The following is an 18,663-nucleotide window of genomic DNA, read 5'->3' as shown; positions in this document are numbered from 1 at the left end:
TTACCATCACATTCCACCTACTGAGAAAACTTTAGAAATATGATAAAAGTGTACTTAATGCTTATTGAAGGTAGAAACACCTTTTCACTGACAATTCTCAATTAGCTTTTCATTAACCATGTTTGTGATTTCTCATTACTGAGTGATTAAAAATAAGCTGGTAGAGAATACAAGGCAATGAAATGGAAATATGGTCATGGTACATTTACTTGTAGGTGAAAACTGATTATAAAACAGAATGATCAAATTTTGTAAAAAGGTGTGTACAGAAAGAAAGGTTTGACGATACCTACTAGATTATTAAACATTGGTGAAGACTAAGAGGTGGGTGATAGAGGATTTGTCTTTTTCTCTTTTTTCATTTATTAGCTTGTGTCTATTTTTAAGCTAAAAAACAACGACACAGTATTGACCCCACAATAATAATTCCCCAGTAAAAGTAAATGAAAAGATTGCACCTAGACATCCTGCGATTAGAGTAGAAATGACGAGTGGGCTGAGTCTCTGTAAGTCAGAGGTTATAATCAGGAGGCCCACGGACAAGACGAAAAATTAGCTCTTCATTGACAGAGGTCTAGTCTCTCTTGAAAAACCCAAAGTCCCGAGAGCACTGGCCAGGACCCTCAGTTTCCTAGCACAGCCCACTTCAGATGAACTCTCCATTTTCTTCCCATTTGCCAAAAGATATGCATTCAAGTTTTCCACCTGTGATCTAAACAGTGCAGCGTCGGAAGCCAGAAACAGCTGATTCCCATTTTGTTTACATTTTAAAAGTGGGGGGTGTGTGCACGCATGTGTACACACTTATTGCTGATTGAAATGACAAAAAATTACCTGAAATGTAATGAGTCTGGCTGGAATTATGTGACTTCTGTTCTTTTCCATGCTGCTTATTTGTATTTTTCAGGTTTTCTAGGAATAACTTACATCATTTTAGATGAAGTTTAAGAAAACTATTTTTTGGATGTTTTCTACCCCATTCCCTAATGTCTCGATAGCTGCAATTCATTAACTGATGGGAACCTATGAAAGGTAGTAATAGCTACAGACAGACAAATACACTTAAATAGTCCATATACATTTATGTATACAGAATTAATGTTTAAGAATCTTGAGTCCCATAACCCTTGTCATGTAACTTGAAACCCAAGGAGTTCACCTCGTGCATTTTTATCTGTAGCTATATCCATTCACAAAAAAAAGCAGACCTAAAAATTTTTAATAAGTTAAGAACACATAACTATCTTTCATTAGACACAACAAGCCTTGGCTGGCATGGCTCACCGGCTTGAGCGCCTGTGAACTGAAAGGTTGCCGCTTCAATTCCCAGTCAGGACAGGACACTTGCCTGGGTTGTGGGCCAGGCCCGCAGTTGGGGGCGTGCAAGAGGCAACCCATTGATGTTTCTCTTGCACATTAATGTTTCTTTCCCTCTGTTCCCCTCTCTCTAGAAATAAAAATTTAAAATCTTTAAAAATTATTTTAAAAAAGTAGTTTGACATAACAGAATTCATTTCAGAGTATTCCAGACAGAACTTAAGTGGTATCAAGTGGACTTCTACCAATTGTGAAAAAGACGGAAGTTTTCCCTTTATTTGGAGGCTGTGTATCTCTTTTTATTATTTATTTATTTATTTATTTATAAATGTTATTTATTTTTTTTAAATATTTTCTTTATTTTTCAAGAGAGGGGAAGGGAAGGAGAAAGAGAGGGAGAGAAACATTAATGTGTGGTTGCCTCTCATGTGTCCCCTGCCGGGAACTGGCCTGCAACCCAGGCATGTGCCCTGACTGGGAACTGAACTGCGATCCTCTGGTTCGCAGGCCCGTGCTCAATCCACTGAGCTACGCCAGCCAGGGTTGTGCATCTCTTTTTAAAAAATCCATGTTATGAGAATAAAAAGAACTGTCATGCCTTGGCTGGGTAGCTCAGTTTGTTGAAGCACTGTCCCTGATACGCCAACATGGCAGATTCAATCCCTGGTCAGAGCATATACAAGAATCAACCAATGAATGCATAAATAAGTAGAACAACAAATTCGTATTTCTCTCTCTCTCCCCCCCATTCTCCTCTCTCTCAAATCAATCAATAATTTTTTTTAAAAAAAGCAAAATTATCAGGCTCTCACATACAGAACAAGCCATAGGAGAGAAGTCATTTAACTGTTCACAAGGATGACCTGACAGGCTTAGGAATTATAAGCACTGGAAAGACCTGCCGAAAATTCCTTTACACAACATTTGTGGTTTGGCAAAACAATGTCTCGGTTTTGCAAGAAAGAAATCAATAAGAACAATTCGAAAGAGTTTTCTTTCTTGTTGGGGGGAAAACTGCCATAAATTGCAAGTATTTTTTCCATCCTTTTAGGCTGCAAAGAAAACTACAAAGAACTTTTGGACCTGCTGGGTTATGTTGAATTTTCAGGAATCCATGAAATTCTAAAACTTATTTTTAAGGAATCACTGAAAAAAAGTAAGCTGATAGTCAATTTCAGATAGAAAGGAGTCATTTTCACCCTTTAAACAATCCGGTGATATATTAAGATAATAAATGATTTGCATACTACATACAATGTACTCTATGCTGAAAGGCATCTGTCATTTAACCCAAAAGAAACATGGCCGCCTCCTTACCTAAAGACTGGTAGAGCTCTGTCATTTTCGGATGGTCCCAGCAAGTTGTTTGGGTCTCATGGCTAAAACATCAAATACAAAGAGAGACGTTAGAATGTCTAATAGATAGTAGAGAAAAGGAGGGAGGTGGAAAGGCCAGGTTTTCTTTTGAATCATTCGGCACCATCTGTACTTCAAAGGACTTTCCTGCATAGCATGGGATATTTATCTTACAAGCAAAGAAGCCCCCACCCTCGCTTTCAAAGGTAAAAGCAACATGAATATTATTTGGGTAACCAGAGTTGGTTTCTTTTGTGCGCCCACAAGTCAGTTGCCCTTCTGTTATGATAAAATGACCTTGTTATATAATCAATGCTGGAAAGTCAGGATTCTTCACCTGCCCAATGGGGAACATTCAGAAAGGACAGTGATGAGTGTTAGTCAACTCTGTCAGAGAGAGCTACTGAACATCCGTCTCATAAATAAACCGCCTCACTTCTCATTTGCTTTAACTGCCCTTGATGTTTTTCTATTACTCTTTCTTCTCCATATCCAGATCTCCCAACCGTGATAGCTGTATTTCATTTCAGCTCAAGGTGCACATCCATTGCCCGACTAATGTATCATGCCTTCCCTCTTCCCATTGCACTTAGAATGTGTTTTTACATCGGGACGCTATACACCACTGTGCCTTTTCCTATATTTACTTGGGCCTGAATGGAGCATTCACAGCTCTCTTCCATTTCTTGAAGTTTAGCTAAGAGTGGTTGTTGGCTATCGACTCCTGCCACCAAAAAAAAAAAAAAAAAGAACAAACCACCCTTGTTCCTCCTTCAATTACATGAACAAACCAGAGAGAGATAACTACATATACGTTTCCTTACTTTGGCCCATCTACATAAATCACCATAGCATCCTATTTCCAGTTTTCAGGGATTACATGACTGGCTTTGATACAGTAAAATGCAGCCTGGAGTGATATTTCGGAACTCATACTCAGGGCTTATTTGTAATCTTTGGGGGAGGGCTGGGGGTGGAGAGAACAGAAAGGGCTGAAATGTGGACACTTCAAGGGGAACAGAAAGTACTCAGGCCTTGCCTAGATAGAGGAGTTTGGGGAGGCAGCAACTGCCCAATGACCTCAGCCTGGGTTTTAAATCTCAGCGTTGGCTTCTGGCCCCAGGGGCCTACTAGCTGTGAAATTTGGGGCAAGCCTGCTCACCTGGATTAGTTGATATAAATAAGTGCCTGGCACCTTCTAATGTTCGATACATGGTTATTTTTTTTATTGTGTGGCCCTCAACTTCGTGCCCACTAAAAGCAAACCTTTTATCAGTTGGTGATTAAAAAAAGGCAAGCCGGCCAAGCCCAAGATCCTACATAGAGAGCAAAACCAACAGTCAATGTGATTTACCTCTGTTTTGAAAACATAAACACATAGGAGAAACATTTACTGTGGTTTGAGAAATCAGAAACAGTCGTGCCACAAAAACATGTGGAAATTCCCCAAACGGTACAACTTGGAAGGGAATCCCATCCCTCTGAGAGTTCCCATTCAGTGACGGAGCAGGACAATGTTCACTTGGGAAGGGCTGCTCCAGTCTTTTCCAAACGCATTCATTTCTGTTCTACTTTTCCACAGTGACAATTCGCGCTTGAACAGTGTGACAGGGGCTTCCCAGTCGAGGGAATGTGCCAGAATGACATCCAGGTGTTGAAGAGCAGAAGTTGCAGTCCATGCTCTATGGGGTTTCATGAAGGCCCGGGACCAAGCTGGTTTACGATCTGGACCAGGGGTGGGCGGGGCTGGTACTTTACATGCACAGCACAAGGAGCCTGCAGCTTGCAGCTTCATGGGAAAAGTGTTGCTTGTTCTTGGGTGTTTTTTAGCTTAGAAAGGGATTGTGTACCGATTCAGCACACAAGTGCCCAGCAAGGAAAGGTCATCTGCTACAGAGACCACCCTGCATTCACGCCTTGGCATTTCCAAACTCCGTTCATATGCAAGCACCAGAGAGGGAGGACGAGAGAAGAGGGGAAAAGCACCATTTGTACACATCGCAGGCCCTTATTATACAAACTGAGGACTAATAGCGTCCGGTCTCTGCGACATGTGGGTGGATTGTAGCATCTTCAATGGATGGGCAGCAAAATGTCTGTCTGAGCTGATAAACCTAACAGACAGAATCACTCAGAAAAGCCACCGTCTGCAAAAGGGCTTCAAATCGGAGGAACGTGGGCAAGAAATAACTTGTACCAAATGCAATTCCAACATAAAAGGGAAACTTGCACACAAGTGACAGGAGAGTCCCCACGTACAGCAAATGAGGGCTTCATGCAGCTTCTTCCCTCCTTCCAAAAAGACCCCCCTCATGACTGTCAATAGTCTTACATTTCTATCTGTATTTCAGGAACTGCTTCCAGTGGTTAAAAATTATGAAAAGCATTTTACATATTATCCTTTACGTCAATGGTCCTTAGCTCCACTGAAATCCTTTACTGGAAGATGAAAGAAATATGAAGGCCTGGCTTCTATGTCCCCTTCAGTGTTACCAGATTAAATACTAGTCCTTTCTAGGTACCTGCTGTCCCAACTACCTATGGTTATGGTTCTGGGGAACCCGAATAACCTAGATAAATGTCCTCTGACAAATCCAAAAGCCAATCTTCTTTTACCTTCTTCCTCTCCGCCTAGATAACACACAAACCTTTTTTTTTAAAGCAAGACAAAGTAACTAGAAAAACAGATTTCTATTTCACCTTTGCAGACTTAATTTCACTTCATTTGCAAAGCAGTACCAAGCAAAAGAAGCTAGCACAGTGGAAAGAAGAAATAAAGGGCGTGACTAAGGCTCAAAACTAGAAAACCATGGTTTCACTGCTTAATGCTAAAAAGTGATTGGTAACATAGCTGAAACCACCAGACTTCTTGGTAACTGTATGAACCAAAGAGTCACTTCACTGTATGTGGGTATTTTCAATCTGTGGTGAAATCTAGGTCCTAGTGAGCCAGTATTAAACCACGCCCCCCCCATAGACAGGAGAGATGAATATGAACGGGATGAACTGCTCGGCACAGATCTGCATAATTCATATCTATACTGTACCTTACGGGACAAACACACCGACTGCTCTGCTGTGACCAACACAGATTTTACAGCTCTAGTTATTACCCTACGTCTGTCTTCACTCGCAGTAGAGAATTCTCAGTAGCTCCATGAGAAGCAGTTCAGGTTCACCTGGGATGTACAGACAATATAGAAAAATATGCTGTGCTGGGGAGGTGGTGGTGGAAAGGTAGGTGGGACTATTTTTGGAAACTGTCTTTTTTCCGTGCTTCATTTTGCATATTGGAAACACACTCCCCATACACCATGCCCAAGCAGAAAGGAAATTCTGAAACCTATTCCCATGCTCATGGGTACATCTTTGTCCAGTCTTCCAGAGACCAGTGATGCTCAGCGCTGATCACAATTCTACGTGTACATTAACACAGAGACCAGCTTCAGAAACGATCCTGAAAATGATCTTGATTTTGGCCCTGATGCTTCCAAAGCCTGGCATCAGAGACCCCTCTCGCAACCTCCTTGAAACTCTGACTTCCTCTCTTTTACGGGTACAAACTTCAATAATCTCTCTTTTCCCCTCTTGTTGAGGCTGTGATAAGAACCTGATGCAAATTAAAATACAAAATCACTGAAAGTGACAAAAGACCCCGGCAACACCTACTTGTCAATAATAAGAAATTAATGCATTACTCTACTGAGCCCAGGGCTGACCTCATTTCCTACAATACAATTTAAATTTTCTCTCACCTTCTTCAGTTTCAAGTGCAAGGTTATAGTCGCCTCAGAGCTGTTCCTGCTGTCAGTGCTGGAATAGTCAGACTTATTGAGACTGCTTTTTTAGTTTCTTACAAACAAACATTAAACACTTATAAAAAGTAACAAATTTCTACTGCTTTTGCCGGGAAATGGCAGTTGCCTAATTAAAATAAGATTTCTTCTGCCACCATGGTTATTTGGTACTGAAAATATTCCAAACAGCTGCCTTAAAAAAATATATATATATATATCTTTCCATTACTTTCCAGGGAAGAAACTAATCGATAAGCAGCGATATAAAAAGGAAGCGGTTCTCTTGTGATTTGCAGAGGATTAGAGTTTGGCTTCCTATATAATCTGGAGGCCACTGATCCACACACACAAAATCATCATTTCCCTTTAATCTGGGGATCAGTCTCCTTTGCTAGAGGAACCTTGGCATTTGCACGCTGAATGTTGAACTTGGCTTGCATTGCTGGAATACTGGCAGGGTGGGAATGGGAAAATATATTTAAAAGTTTCTGCTACTGTGGGGAGTGGGTTAAGAAGGGTGGGTGTCAATCAAAGTATCAGAAATCCTGTTCTAGTCCCCATTTCTTTACCCTGGGATATTTAGCATGTTAGTCTGCTTGGCTCAAACCAGGGCAAAGATGATTGTATTGGTAGCTGTTCCAGCTGTTACTTGTTCTCCGTTCTATTTGCTTTTCAGGGCTAGTTGCCACCCACCCTCAACTTTGGCCAAAACAATTTCACTTCAGGGTCGTGTCCAATGCGAGATCAAACAATGATGACTGAAACCAATTCCACGGTGATCAAGGGTCAGAGACCTTTCATATACACTGCGTTGTTTCATTTGCTCTTCCGGCTTCTCCAAGAACAACTGTATCCTCCAAAGAGGGGATAGATAACAAGGAAATGTTTACAAATCTAAGCGAAATAAGAAGGGGCATGAGGGGTGACAGGAGAGGTGACAAGATCTAGAAGCAAAGAGACCAGGAAGAGCTTGTTGGCCAAGGGAGAATGTAGATTTCACTGAAAGACTTTGGTTCACCACCTCAATCAGATGAATGTTTTTACCTTAAAGCATTTTATAATTAATAAGGTGCCTCCCTAGGGCAACTAAAGCCCTTTGATTTAAGCGTCAAACTTAACTTCAAATGTAACTGAAATAAACAAAGTATCCTGCCCTTTTCTTTGGCACGATCGGATCGGGAACGACAAACTTTGCTTAAAGACAAGTACAGACACCTGGGGAAACGCGAGAGAAGGTCACTCAGAAATGACTCCACACTCAACCCCAGAGGTCAAAGAAAAGAAAAGGAAAAAAAAAAAAAACCCTCGATCCTCTGTGTCAAATCCTGGAATGCTAACCTTTAGATTGTTTTTTTCTTTCTTTCCTGATTTCTGCAAGTCTTGGGGCATGAGATGAACAGAAGAGAAAATGCAGCTAGGGAAATGTCAGTTGGAATTCTCAGAAGAAATCAGGCAGAAAGTTGACCTTTTGGCACTTGCAGTGCAGAGGGAGGTAGAGCCGCGCGCCCCGCTTCCTTCTGCGAGGTCGAGCGAGGATTTAGGAACAGCCTGTTTGGCTCACGTCCACACAGACAGCCCGGAAAGGAGTAAAAAGCTCTAGCGGCCCCAATCCCCGCGTGGGGAACGCACTGTCCCCTCTGGGTACGGTGAGAAATCAGCTTTTTCTCTCCCAGCCCGTCCCAAAGCCAGGGGAAGGGGGCTCCCCGCGAGCCCGACGCCAGGAGAAGCCCCAGGGGCGCACCTGCCGCGGCGCCGCCGGGGACTCGCGGGAGAGGTTCCCCGACGTCCGCTGCCTGCAGCCCGGGGTCCAGTCGCCGCGCTCACCCAAGTTTCGGCCCCCTTGGCTTGCCCCCTGTTCGTGCCACAAGTGCATGGACTGCGGCGATCCGAGGGGGCCGCGTTGCACTTACCCTTTGAGCTGTTCCCTCATGGCTGCAAGTGTCCTCGGTCGGGGGAGGGCAAGCGTTGGAGTGAGCTTCCCAGAGCTGCCGAGCTCCCGAAAGTCGAGCGCCGCCGCCGCCCAGGCTCGCAGCTGAAAGCACTGCGGAGGAGCCGGCGCGGGCTGGCAGGCGGGCTGGCAGGCGGCGGTGGGGCGGGCGGGGAGGGGGCGCTGCGGACGGACGGGGCGGGGCCGGGCCAGGCTCCGCCCCCAACCAGCGACCTGGGGAACCCGGACTCCCGCAGACCCCGCACTCGGGGCTTTCCAAGCGGAAAGGAAAAAGAAAAGAAAAAGAAAGCACAACAGAGAAGGGGATTTAAGGTAGTCCCAGGAATCTGGAAGGCACACACCGCCCTGCTAGCAGTCCTTAAAACCTCCAGTAACACTACTTGTTGCCTAAATAAATGACCTAGGTGCAAATGACCTCATCGCAGACCATTAAGTGCGGGAGCTCAGTTTTCCTTTTAGAGAGTGAAAGAGAAAAATCATAAGCATAATTCTACTTCACCCCCCCCCCCCAATTGAACATTAAAGTGGTGAGGCTGTAAGGACCTGAAATTCAGGTTACACTCATCAGGAGCTAACAGGCTGCTTGAGAAGCATTTGTACGTGTATTTGTGATACGGCAGTGGTTCTGAGTGTCGTTCTGGGACCAGCATATCAGCATCACCTGGAACTTCTTAGAAACGACAATTTCCAGGCCCCAGCCCAGACCTCCTGAATCAGAAAACGCAGCACGCTGAAGTCTGAGAACCACCAATACAGACTCTCGAAATAAAACACCACCACCAATGGGGTGGCACAGTTTGGTCTTTCAGTATTCTTTTAGAGAAATCTGAAAGGAAACCATTTCCAATGGAAGATTTGGTTGGGAAAGTTACAGAGCCTAGAGAATTCCGGGATTTCTAATCTTAGAGTTTGCAATATGATGACACAGGTTAACTATGCAAAATTATTTCAAGCTTGTAACTACTTCGAAGAGAAGAAAGCCTTCATTAGCACGGGCATTTTTTTTTTTTTTTTGCAGCCTCCATATATCTTCCATTGGAGTCCAAAGAGAATCTTAAGTTAAACTCCTTTCGTGGTTTCTTTGTCCCTCCTTCTCCATTTATTTTGCTGGCCTGCTTCACTTATCTTCTTTCAACCATTTCCTTTTCACTCTCTCTGCTGGCTGATTCACGCCAACTCAGTGCAGAGTTCAAAACATGCCCCCCCCCCCGCTTAAATATCTTTTATTTCTCGTTCAACATTTTTCCTGTGGAATATAAAAACTGAAAGGACTCTAAACATCAATCCGTCTTTTACCGTCTGCTACAGCGTGGCACCAGAGACAAGAAATAAAGTTTCTTTGGCCAAAGAAAGGGAGAAGGAGAGCCCAGTTTCTTCCTTACCCTGACAAACCAAATAAAAATATAAACGTTATCACGAAAGACATGTGCATGTAGGTATGACCGGTATTGCTATTTTAAAGCAAATAGGGCATTTCTTCAGGCATTTTGCTTGATAGGCTGACATTCATTAGTGCTGCCTTCTAGCGATTTTCAGCCACTGAGCTGTGGAGGCAGTTGCTATAACGGTCTGAGGGGGGCACACTAGGACTCCATTCGCTTGGGGTCAGGTTGTCCCTGGGTCGAAGTGGAGACTCTAGGTCTGGTCCTCTCTCTGATTGGAGGACAAGTGTTCTGTGATGAGCAAGTGCAGGCCTTTGCAATGATCAATGATGTAATCTCTGTGTCAATATGGCAAATGACTTAGATACAGTTTATGTTGATTTCCGTGAAAAGGCACAAACGTCACAGCAGGGGCATTTGTAAATGTTAGAAATCAATTGAATTCAGGTTTGCATCCCCTGTGTGGTGAGTCAGCGTTGCCTTTTCTTTTCTCTTTTTTTTTTTTTTGGTTCGGTTGTTTTACGCTTTTTAATTACCTACTTAAGATTCTAGATTTCTGATATGTTTCTATAAAATATAAGAGCTTGTCTATTTTCTCAGGGTCCAATTAGGAAACTACTAGAAACCACTTAGAAAAAGGGAATGGAAAATTTTAAAAATCACTATTCAGATTTTTTTCCTTAAATTTGACAGATGGCAATCCTCAAAAATAGATCTTTAAGATCTTTTTTAGACTACAGTTATAGGAACTTGAAGACTTGTTCCTGAGTCTTGATATTATTTAAAAAATTAAATACTGAAAGTCTTATTAAGAAGTGACATGGGCATCACCATGGCTGTTAGCAACTCATTCAGATTATGACTTCTGCTTATTAGGGAAAGGCATTAAGAAGGGAACATAACTTATGTATCTTCATTTATATAGTGATACCATGTATGATAATACATTAATGGCTTATTTATAGTAGCCCCTTCCCTTATTGTATTATTCCTGTTTTGATGTGAATGCAGGCAGGAAAGGGCTCTGCCACCAAACAAAAACTTACGTTGAAATCCTGTGTCCAGAATCTACCATGAGCCATTTGTCCCCAGTACCCCCTGGCTAGAATGTGGCCGTGCCAGGATTGGAACTCGGTCTGGCTGCAAGACCCATGCCGCCGTGGCGAGGCGTGGCTTCTTTTATTTTCAGGGGAAGATCGGTGTTGTCCTTGTGTGCTCATAAGCGATTCGTTTGCTGGCTGAGAGCAGCGGATAGTGAATTTGCTCGAAATAGGGGTAAGGAAAGAATGAGATGGGATAAGGTCTGGGGAGGCGACCCCATACATTTTTCTATATCCCAAACTCCAGTCTTTGAACCACTTAAATGTTGTAAGTATTTCAGAAAACCGAGCACCTCTCTGACCTAAGGGGCTGTGCTGGACATTCCCCCATTCTCCCCTCTAGCTCTATCCTTTGCCCTTCTCCGTTCTCTCTGTGCCCCAGGGGGCTGGACCTCTGTGGATGGCATCAATCAGGCTAGCTTGCCTTTTGGCTTCCCTTTGCTTTCAGCCAATGGGAGGCAATGATGAAAGGCCTATTGCAGGAGATGAAAGGGCAGCGGGAGAGAGCTGTTTGGGTATTTATTCTATAAGCTCCTTCTCGTTGGCCTTGAGCCTGGCCATGTCCGAGTTCCTTTATCCACAACCACAAGTCTTATTCAGTGGTCATTTCTACTGCAACAGCATTCTCCAGGTTCCTTAAACCACTCCGTCTTCCTGCTCGAGTTCTTTCCCCTACTCTGCCCAGATTTTGGTAAATACGCTTTTTACCACACTCTCCTCAAGTACCACGTTTGAATGTACCATCTGTTTTGCTCAGGGCCCTGAGCAAACCCACCCAGTCAAATCCACCCTCTGAGGCAGTAGATGGGATGCTGACTATGGACCACCTGTTGGAGTGGAAAAGGAGACTAGGCTCATTCACTGGACAGGTATTTCTAGAAGCCTCCTCTGTGGAGGTCCCAAATGGAGCTTCTGGCTGTTGGGGGATAAAGGCAAGTCAACAATTATGGATGGTGGTAACAGCAGGAGTTATCGCCATTCACATAACAGCAAAGGGGCCCAAAGCTGCAATGTTCTTGTTGCCCTTTGGGAGACAAGGTGGAAGATGGAGATTACAGAGGTAGGTGGGCAAATTGAGGACCTAGTGTGATGGTCCAGAGTTGGACCTATCTCATGAAAGATGTGGGGGAGCTTTTTAAAGGACTCGTTGTTGTGAAAAATGGCTCAGGCAGTGGTGTGGGGCTGGATCAGAAGAGTTTGGAATTCAGAACCCAGATCCAAGGTGCCTGCGCTCCTGATGGGGACCCACAGGATGGCTGTGGCAGAGACAGTGAAGAAATAATAAAATTCATTCAAAACTACTGATTGCATGTAGGAATGTGAGAGAGGGAAGAGCAAGGGTGATGGTCCTCAAGCTGGGCCACCTGGGGAGTGCTAAAAAACCTATCTGCCTGAGTCTCACCACCTGGGCATTGGGATCTTTAAGTCTGATGGGATGATGCTAATGCACAGGTGAGGTTGAGGATCACTATTGTAGAATGAATAGTATTCACCAGGCTAAGAGGAAGAGGCAGGTTCAGGCAGAAGAGGATCTGGGGGAGATGATGAGTTTGAGGTGGCGGCATGCTATTTAAGTGAAGGGATCCTACAGGCAGTTGGACATCTAAGTCTGGAGCTCTGAGGGAAGATGTCTAGATTGGAGCTCTCGATTGGAAATGTCAACATTGTGGAGTCACGAGTTTGGATGAGCCCATCTCGTGGACAGCGTCAAGGGCCAAGGGCACAGGCCAGGCAGCTCTGATCTTCTACAAACAGCACTTTCCCTTTCAGGCTGCTTGTGGTTTCAATGTTAGCCTGATTTTACCAGTGTCAAAATGAGGAGCAGAAAAACAAAAAAGACTGAACAGTGTGCAGTTCACTGAGGGACTTGGCCCTGGGGATGGCCCTGAGGGACTTCACCACCCCCCTCCGAGGGTCCAGCTTCCCTCTAGCTCCAAGAGCCTTTCCCTGAACTGCTTTTTGTTCCTAACCAATTGTAGTGTCATTTTAGAAACCAGTATCATTTTAGAAAAATCCATTTGGAATATAGATACTGCTTCGATTAAGCATAATACAATGCATAGTTTATCATAAGGTTTCAACATTTGGATACACAGTAAACGCCTACGGACTCCATGGTTTTCATTGCGTAATAACAAGAACTAGCCCCGGACAGTGGAGGAGACATCTAACAAATGCTTACAATGATGGTGAGTCATTTCTAGTTAGGGCAAATACCACGGTGTACTAATTAAAATACGTGTAACAATCCCTTTAGATAAATCTGAAACCAATATCTTCGGGATATAAGAATATCCAGTCAGTTTGCATTAACTAGTAAACGAAGAGTCCTCTACATTCAGACACAGGGCACTTCACATGCACACAAGAGCCTATTTTTCCAGGCCCTTCCCCTGCAGGGGGGCAGAGTAAGCCGGGCTGAGCAAAGCTCTCCGAGCCAGCTGCCATCTATACCAGGGATTTCACCAAACAGGCCCCAGATAAAGTCAAACTCAGTCTTCCTCTCATGTAGTTTTCTTTTAATAAGATTTTTCAAAGCTTCACAGAGCCACGTATATCAACCCGAACATCTAAAAAGATGTGAAGTTTAGCATCTTCACTAAAATAAAGCCACACTTCATTAACCTCAGAGGCCGGTGGTTGCTTCATGGGAAAGAATTCCAAGTACCTATTAGCCTGCCAGCTATATCCCTGCCCCATAACCACCTCCTGCTAAAAATGGATAACTGGTTAAGGTGGTTCAACACGATATGACAACAGCGTTCCCGGTCCACCTTAACAACAGCTCAAAGCTGTAACTATTTGCCTGCCTTTCCAGAATTGTGCCAAATAACAAGAATTTCAAAACTAGGCAGAAATTCTGACACTCTGCATAATCTCCCTTCCTCTTCAGCTACAAATAAGGCTTTGTATTCGATTAGACTCACAGCAGGTGAAAACCCCAATTAGTGAATTCATTCTGGGGCCTCTTTCTACCTTCCTCCCACACACCACAGTAAAAAAAAAAAATAAGGGAAGTCACAGTCTTTTTCTGAAATCACAAATTAACCCTTTGATCTACCCAATCAAGCCATTTATCACTGGAAGAATTTTCACAGGAACATGGATGTTGAAAGATTTGTCCTTCTTGACTTCATGAGGGGGTTACAAAAATTCTATTTTGCCAGACTTTGTTTTCTTCAAATCCATAAATATGCTCAAGTTTTCTGATCAATCTTGAAATTACAGTTTTTCTTTTCACCTGAAAACTCACAAAGCCAATAGTATCTAAGGAATGATTAATGGATAGTCTGCTACAACAGAAAATTATTTTTAAGTTATGTTCTTATATTCATGTATTGGAGGTCAGAGAAAATATTAAATTTTAGTTTAAACACTATTCTTAGGCCTTAGGAAGTGCACAAAGTCCATATTTCATACTTTGTGAATATGTATTTGCTGGAGGAAATTCTTCATTGGACAAGGATAGAGGTTTGGTTTGAACACTAAAGAAAAAAAAAGCAAGACAGTTTTACTTCTTTGAGTGATTTACTTGTACTTTGTCAATTGCTCCTCCAGAAATAATTCACAATCCAGTTTTATGTATGAGCATATGATTAAAAAAGAGCAGCTTTGTCTTTTTTAATTGTTTTACTCCTGTCACTTTTCTTGAAACAAGTCGTAGGACTTATTATCCACAAGAAAATATTGAACATACATCAAATAGGACCGCAGAGCTTTTAGAAATAGTCATCTGTTACTGTCAGAGGTTCATTTCATTTTGAGGGGATTTTTTAATTAAAATGCAAAATTCTACATACACGCCTGCCTAAATTACCCCTTTCTGAAATGCTGGAGTTTTATAAAAAAATGTTAAATGCTAATGTAACCATTTTTAATACTTAGGACTGGGTTCTCGACGTTTGGAGAAAAGTAAACAAAGGAATTACCACTCAATTAAGTGAACAAGGAAGTCATCCTAAATTGAAACAGATAAGGAAAATTAATATTCAAATGCTACTGAATGAAGACACCAAGGTTCCCCCCCCCAACGGGAGATGAGTATGTACCAGAATCAAAACCAGCTTCTTAATCTTTAGCAAGCGTCGCTGTATATTACAGCAGAGGCATTAAGGAAGCCAAGCAGAGAGCTCCAGACCAATTCTGTTCCTTACAGTCAGTCAGTCACTTAACCCTTAGAGGGCAGTCACCTAACCCCTCTGGAGCACTGTTGACTCATCTGTAAAATCCGGGTAATACTGTGTGAGGCCATCGCTGATTAAAATGACATAATGCCTACGGACGTGATTCGGAGGCTGGAATGCAAAGTAGCCTGTCGTGCAGGTATAATTCCTTAAAAGAAAATCCAATATGTTCAGGAATACAGTAATAAATATAGTGCAAAATAAATCCAGCAGTCCCTTTAACTTTTCATTTTGTGGACCAGGCGTGTGAGGGGAAATGAGATGTCGAGGAGTTTCAGTTTTTCCCCTTCAGCAGTTTGCAAAAGGAACCTTTCCTCCTTTTGTTTTTTCACACATTTAAGAAGGAAGCAAGTGGGTAAAAGAACATTTTTTTTTTTTTTGCAAGTTAAAGTGCTAACCACAAGTCTGCCATAGGAGTCAAATTCACGCCATTAGCTCTCATTCTTTGGGGTCCAGGTTAAAATATATGCACCATTCACACATGTTAAAAGCTGTATTCGCATTCGTATCGTCAGAGAGCAGAACCCCGGGGCAGTGACAAAGTAAGTGACTATTGGTTTTGTGGGGGACGATGGAAGAGAAAGATCTCCTGCACCCTGGTGGGGCAGTTCTCTTGGTGGGAAGTTCTACGTGCCTTGGACAGCATGTAGCAGCAATGCCCCACAAAGACGGGAATCCATCAAAGGGGAAACAGAGGTAAAAACCACTTTAACCAATGAATGATTCGCCAAGGCCTGAATCTTTCCTTCCAGCTCTGGTTTATTTTGTCAAGGGGTTTGTTTGTTTGTTTGTTTGTTTGTTTGTTTATTTAAGATTTTATTAATTTATCTTTAGAGGGGCAGGCAAGGAGAGAGGGAGAGAAATAGCAATGTATGGTTGCCTCTCTCCTGAGTCCCCTGCTGGGAACTGGCCTGCAACCTAGGCATGTGCCCTGACTGGGAATCGAACCACAATCCCTAAATTCGCAGGCCCACGCTCAATCCACTGAGCTACACCAGCCAGGGCCAAGGGGTTTATTTTTTTTGAAGATGAAAGGAAAACATGAATGCAGGGAGTTTTGATGAATTCACAAATTTCCGAGAATATTTTCCATGTACTGCACCTAGACTACGTACGCTTCTCCGTTAAGTAGTTCCCTATTTCATCTCTTTAAGTGAGTGCAATCATGCTGGATTTATGGAGCACTTACCTAGGTCTTTGCTTATCAAGCTCTTTATTTTTCTTTGCTATTAGTAGACTCTGGGAAGTGTTTGCAGGGTGGACTTGGAATGATATGAGACATTCAACACTGTCATCAGTTCCCTTCGCTGGGAGGGACCCAAATGTGCCTTTAACTTTAAGACGCTTACAAGCTAGCATGGGAGGGGGAGAAGACTGACTCATACGTGACTCAATAGGTACACTGTCAGACAGATTATAAGTACAGATATAGGGAAATGTTTTAAAGCATAAAGGGAAATGTGCTTAGTCTGCCCTCTTGGGATTAGGGAACACTGTTTCCATTAAAAGCTAACTAGAGTTAAATCACCAGGCTTTATGCATGGGATATGAAGAGAGCTGAAGCAGTTTCTTAAATTTGACTCTAAAAGCTGGCACCAGTTTTTAAAAATGTTAACATACTACTGTCTTATCAAATAATATTATGCTTTTTGGGAATTCAAAAATGTATCAGGCCAATATTGGGTTTTGTATCATATGCAGAAAATACTACTGTCCCCATTCAAATATCAGATCATATTCTTGAGTTAATATCAAGACTCTAGTGTGAGAATCTAGTTTCTAATAGCTTGGCTTAATCTCATCCCTTAGAAGTCAACAAAGAATTGAAAGCCTCTTGTCATATGATGGAAAGAGAAGGAAAAATAGGTGTCTTCAGTGCTTTTGAACATTTTTTATTTTTATTATTTTTATATTTATTTTTTAGAGAGAGGGGATGGGAAGGACAAAGAGAGGGAGAGGAACATCAGTGTGTGGTTGCCTCTCATGCGCCCCCTACTGGGGACCTGGCTCATAACCCAGGCATGTGCCCTGACTGGGAATTGAACCCATTACCCTTTGCTTCACAGGCCCGTGCTCAATCCACTGAGCTATGCCAGGCAGGGCCATTTTTAATTTTTATATAGAATTAAATTGAGTGAGGGAAGAAATAAGCACGGATCAGAATGGGAATGTATGCAAAAATTCTTACAATAGCCCAGGTAAGTGGATAAAGGCGTGAACCAGGGAAGTAGCTCGGGGAATTGGTGCAGAGCTTGAATTCAAGACAGGTTGTAAGAGAGAATCAATGCTGCTTTTCAACCATCTGAATGTGAGAGCTGGATGAAAGCCAAGACTCAAGGATTTTGGGTAATGGCACCATTAGCTGAGGATTCTTATTGGTGTCCTTATTGTACTGTGTATGTATTTATACCTCACATTGTTCCATAAAGGCTTTAAGGCAATTCATAAGACTGTATAAATTTCAAAAATTGATAGATAAAATCCAGGATTAAGGATGTATTAATAGAACATCAGCACACATGCACACCCCCCAGAGTGAGAAAGACAAACACCACAAAGTATTGGGAATGATATGGAGCAACTAGGACTCTCGGGCTCTGCTGATAGGAATGGAAACTGGTCTAACACATTGGAAGACTGTGTTAAGAGTTTTTTTTTTTTTTGGCAGAAGCTACAAAAGCTGGATACGTGCATACCCTGGGACTCAGCAATTCCCCTCCTTGATATGTTTCCAGAAGAGATGCATACATATATTCAGCAAATGACAAATTTTAGAATGTTTATAACATCATTCTTTGTACCAAATGTCAATCAATAGTAGAATATATAATACACTAGAGCACAGTCACATAATAGAATATTTCACAGCAATGAGAATGAACAACTTCATACAGCAGTATGGATAAATCTGAGTTTTAAAAATCCAGACACAGCCCTGGCTGGTGTGGCTCAGTAGATTGAGCACTGGCCTGAGAACCAGAGGGTTGCTAGTTCGCTTCTCAGTCAGTACACATGTCTGGGTTGAGGGCCAGCTTCCCAGTAGGGGGTGTGAGAGAGGCAACCACACATGAATGTTTCTCTCTGTCTCCTCCCTCCCTTCCCCTCTGCCTAAAAGTAAATAAATAAAATCTAAAAAAACGGGAAAACAGTTTGATTTTTTTTAAATCCAGACACAGGAGAATACATGCCATATGATTCTACTTCTATAAAATACAAAACCAGGCCAAATTAATTTATGGTTTTTGAACTCAAGATAGTAGTTACCCTGAGGTGTTGGTAAGGAATGGAAGGGCACAAGGGTAATATTCTATGTCTTGATCAGGATGCTGACTCCATGCATGTGTTCAGATTATGAAAACCCACTGTAGTCTATACTTAACATGAGACCTTTTTTTCTCTGTATCTAACATATTTCAATAGAAGGCTTTTTTTAGAAGTGCAGAGGGTACGTTAGGTAAAGGATGCAGTAGCAGCACAAGCATATGACTGACTTTGAGGAGTGGTGGAGTGAGGAGAGTGGCCAGTGTCGGGGAAGATGAGTGAGTGAGCAGTGTGTGCACTTGAGAATCTGATCACTGA

At 42.6% G+C, this 18,663-nt stretch overlaps 1 protein-coding gene across 8 annotated transcripts in view; it reads right to left on the bottom strand.

Annotated features, from left to right (window-relative positions):
* The window catches only part of DMD (dystrophin), a 1,990,869-nt gene that overhangs the window by 134,257 nt on the left and 1,837,949 nt on the right, over nt 1-18,663 (bottom strand). For 4 of the 8 annotated variants that reach the window (XM_037127031.2, XM_037127034.2, XM_037127032.2 and 1 more), the window contains exons 1-2: nt 8,381-8,499; nt 2,635-2,696 (exon numbers count right to left, since the gene is read on the bottom strand). In XM_037127031.2, coding sequence (XP_036982926.1) covers nt 2,635-2,696; nt 8,381-8,400 — 82 coding nt within the window. In that variant the 5' untranslated portion in view covers nt 8,401-8,499. Of the gene's footprint in view, nt 1-2,634; nt 2,697-8,380; nt 8,500-18,663 lie in introns of those variants that run through there. The other 4 variants (XM_053655812.1, XM_037127036.2, XM_053655810.1 and 1 more) reach the window with 1 other exon arrangement.

Source organism: Artibeus jamaicensis, unplaced genomic scaffold (assembly GCF_021234435.1).
Source record: "Artibeus jamaicensis isolate MK-2021 breed Jamaican fruit bat unplaced genomic scaffold, CSHL_Jam_final scaffold_1283, whole genome shotgun sequence".
Classification (NCBI taxonomy): Eukaryota; Metazoa; Chordata; class Mammalia; order Chiroptera; family Phyllostomidae; genus Artibeus; species Artibeus jamaicensis.
This window is presented reverse-complemented; position numbering and strand designations above follow the sequence as displayed.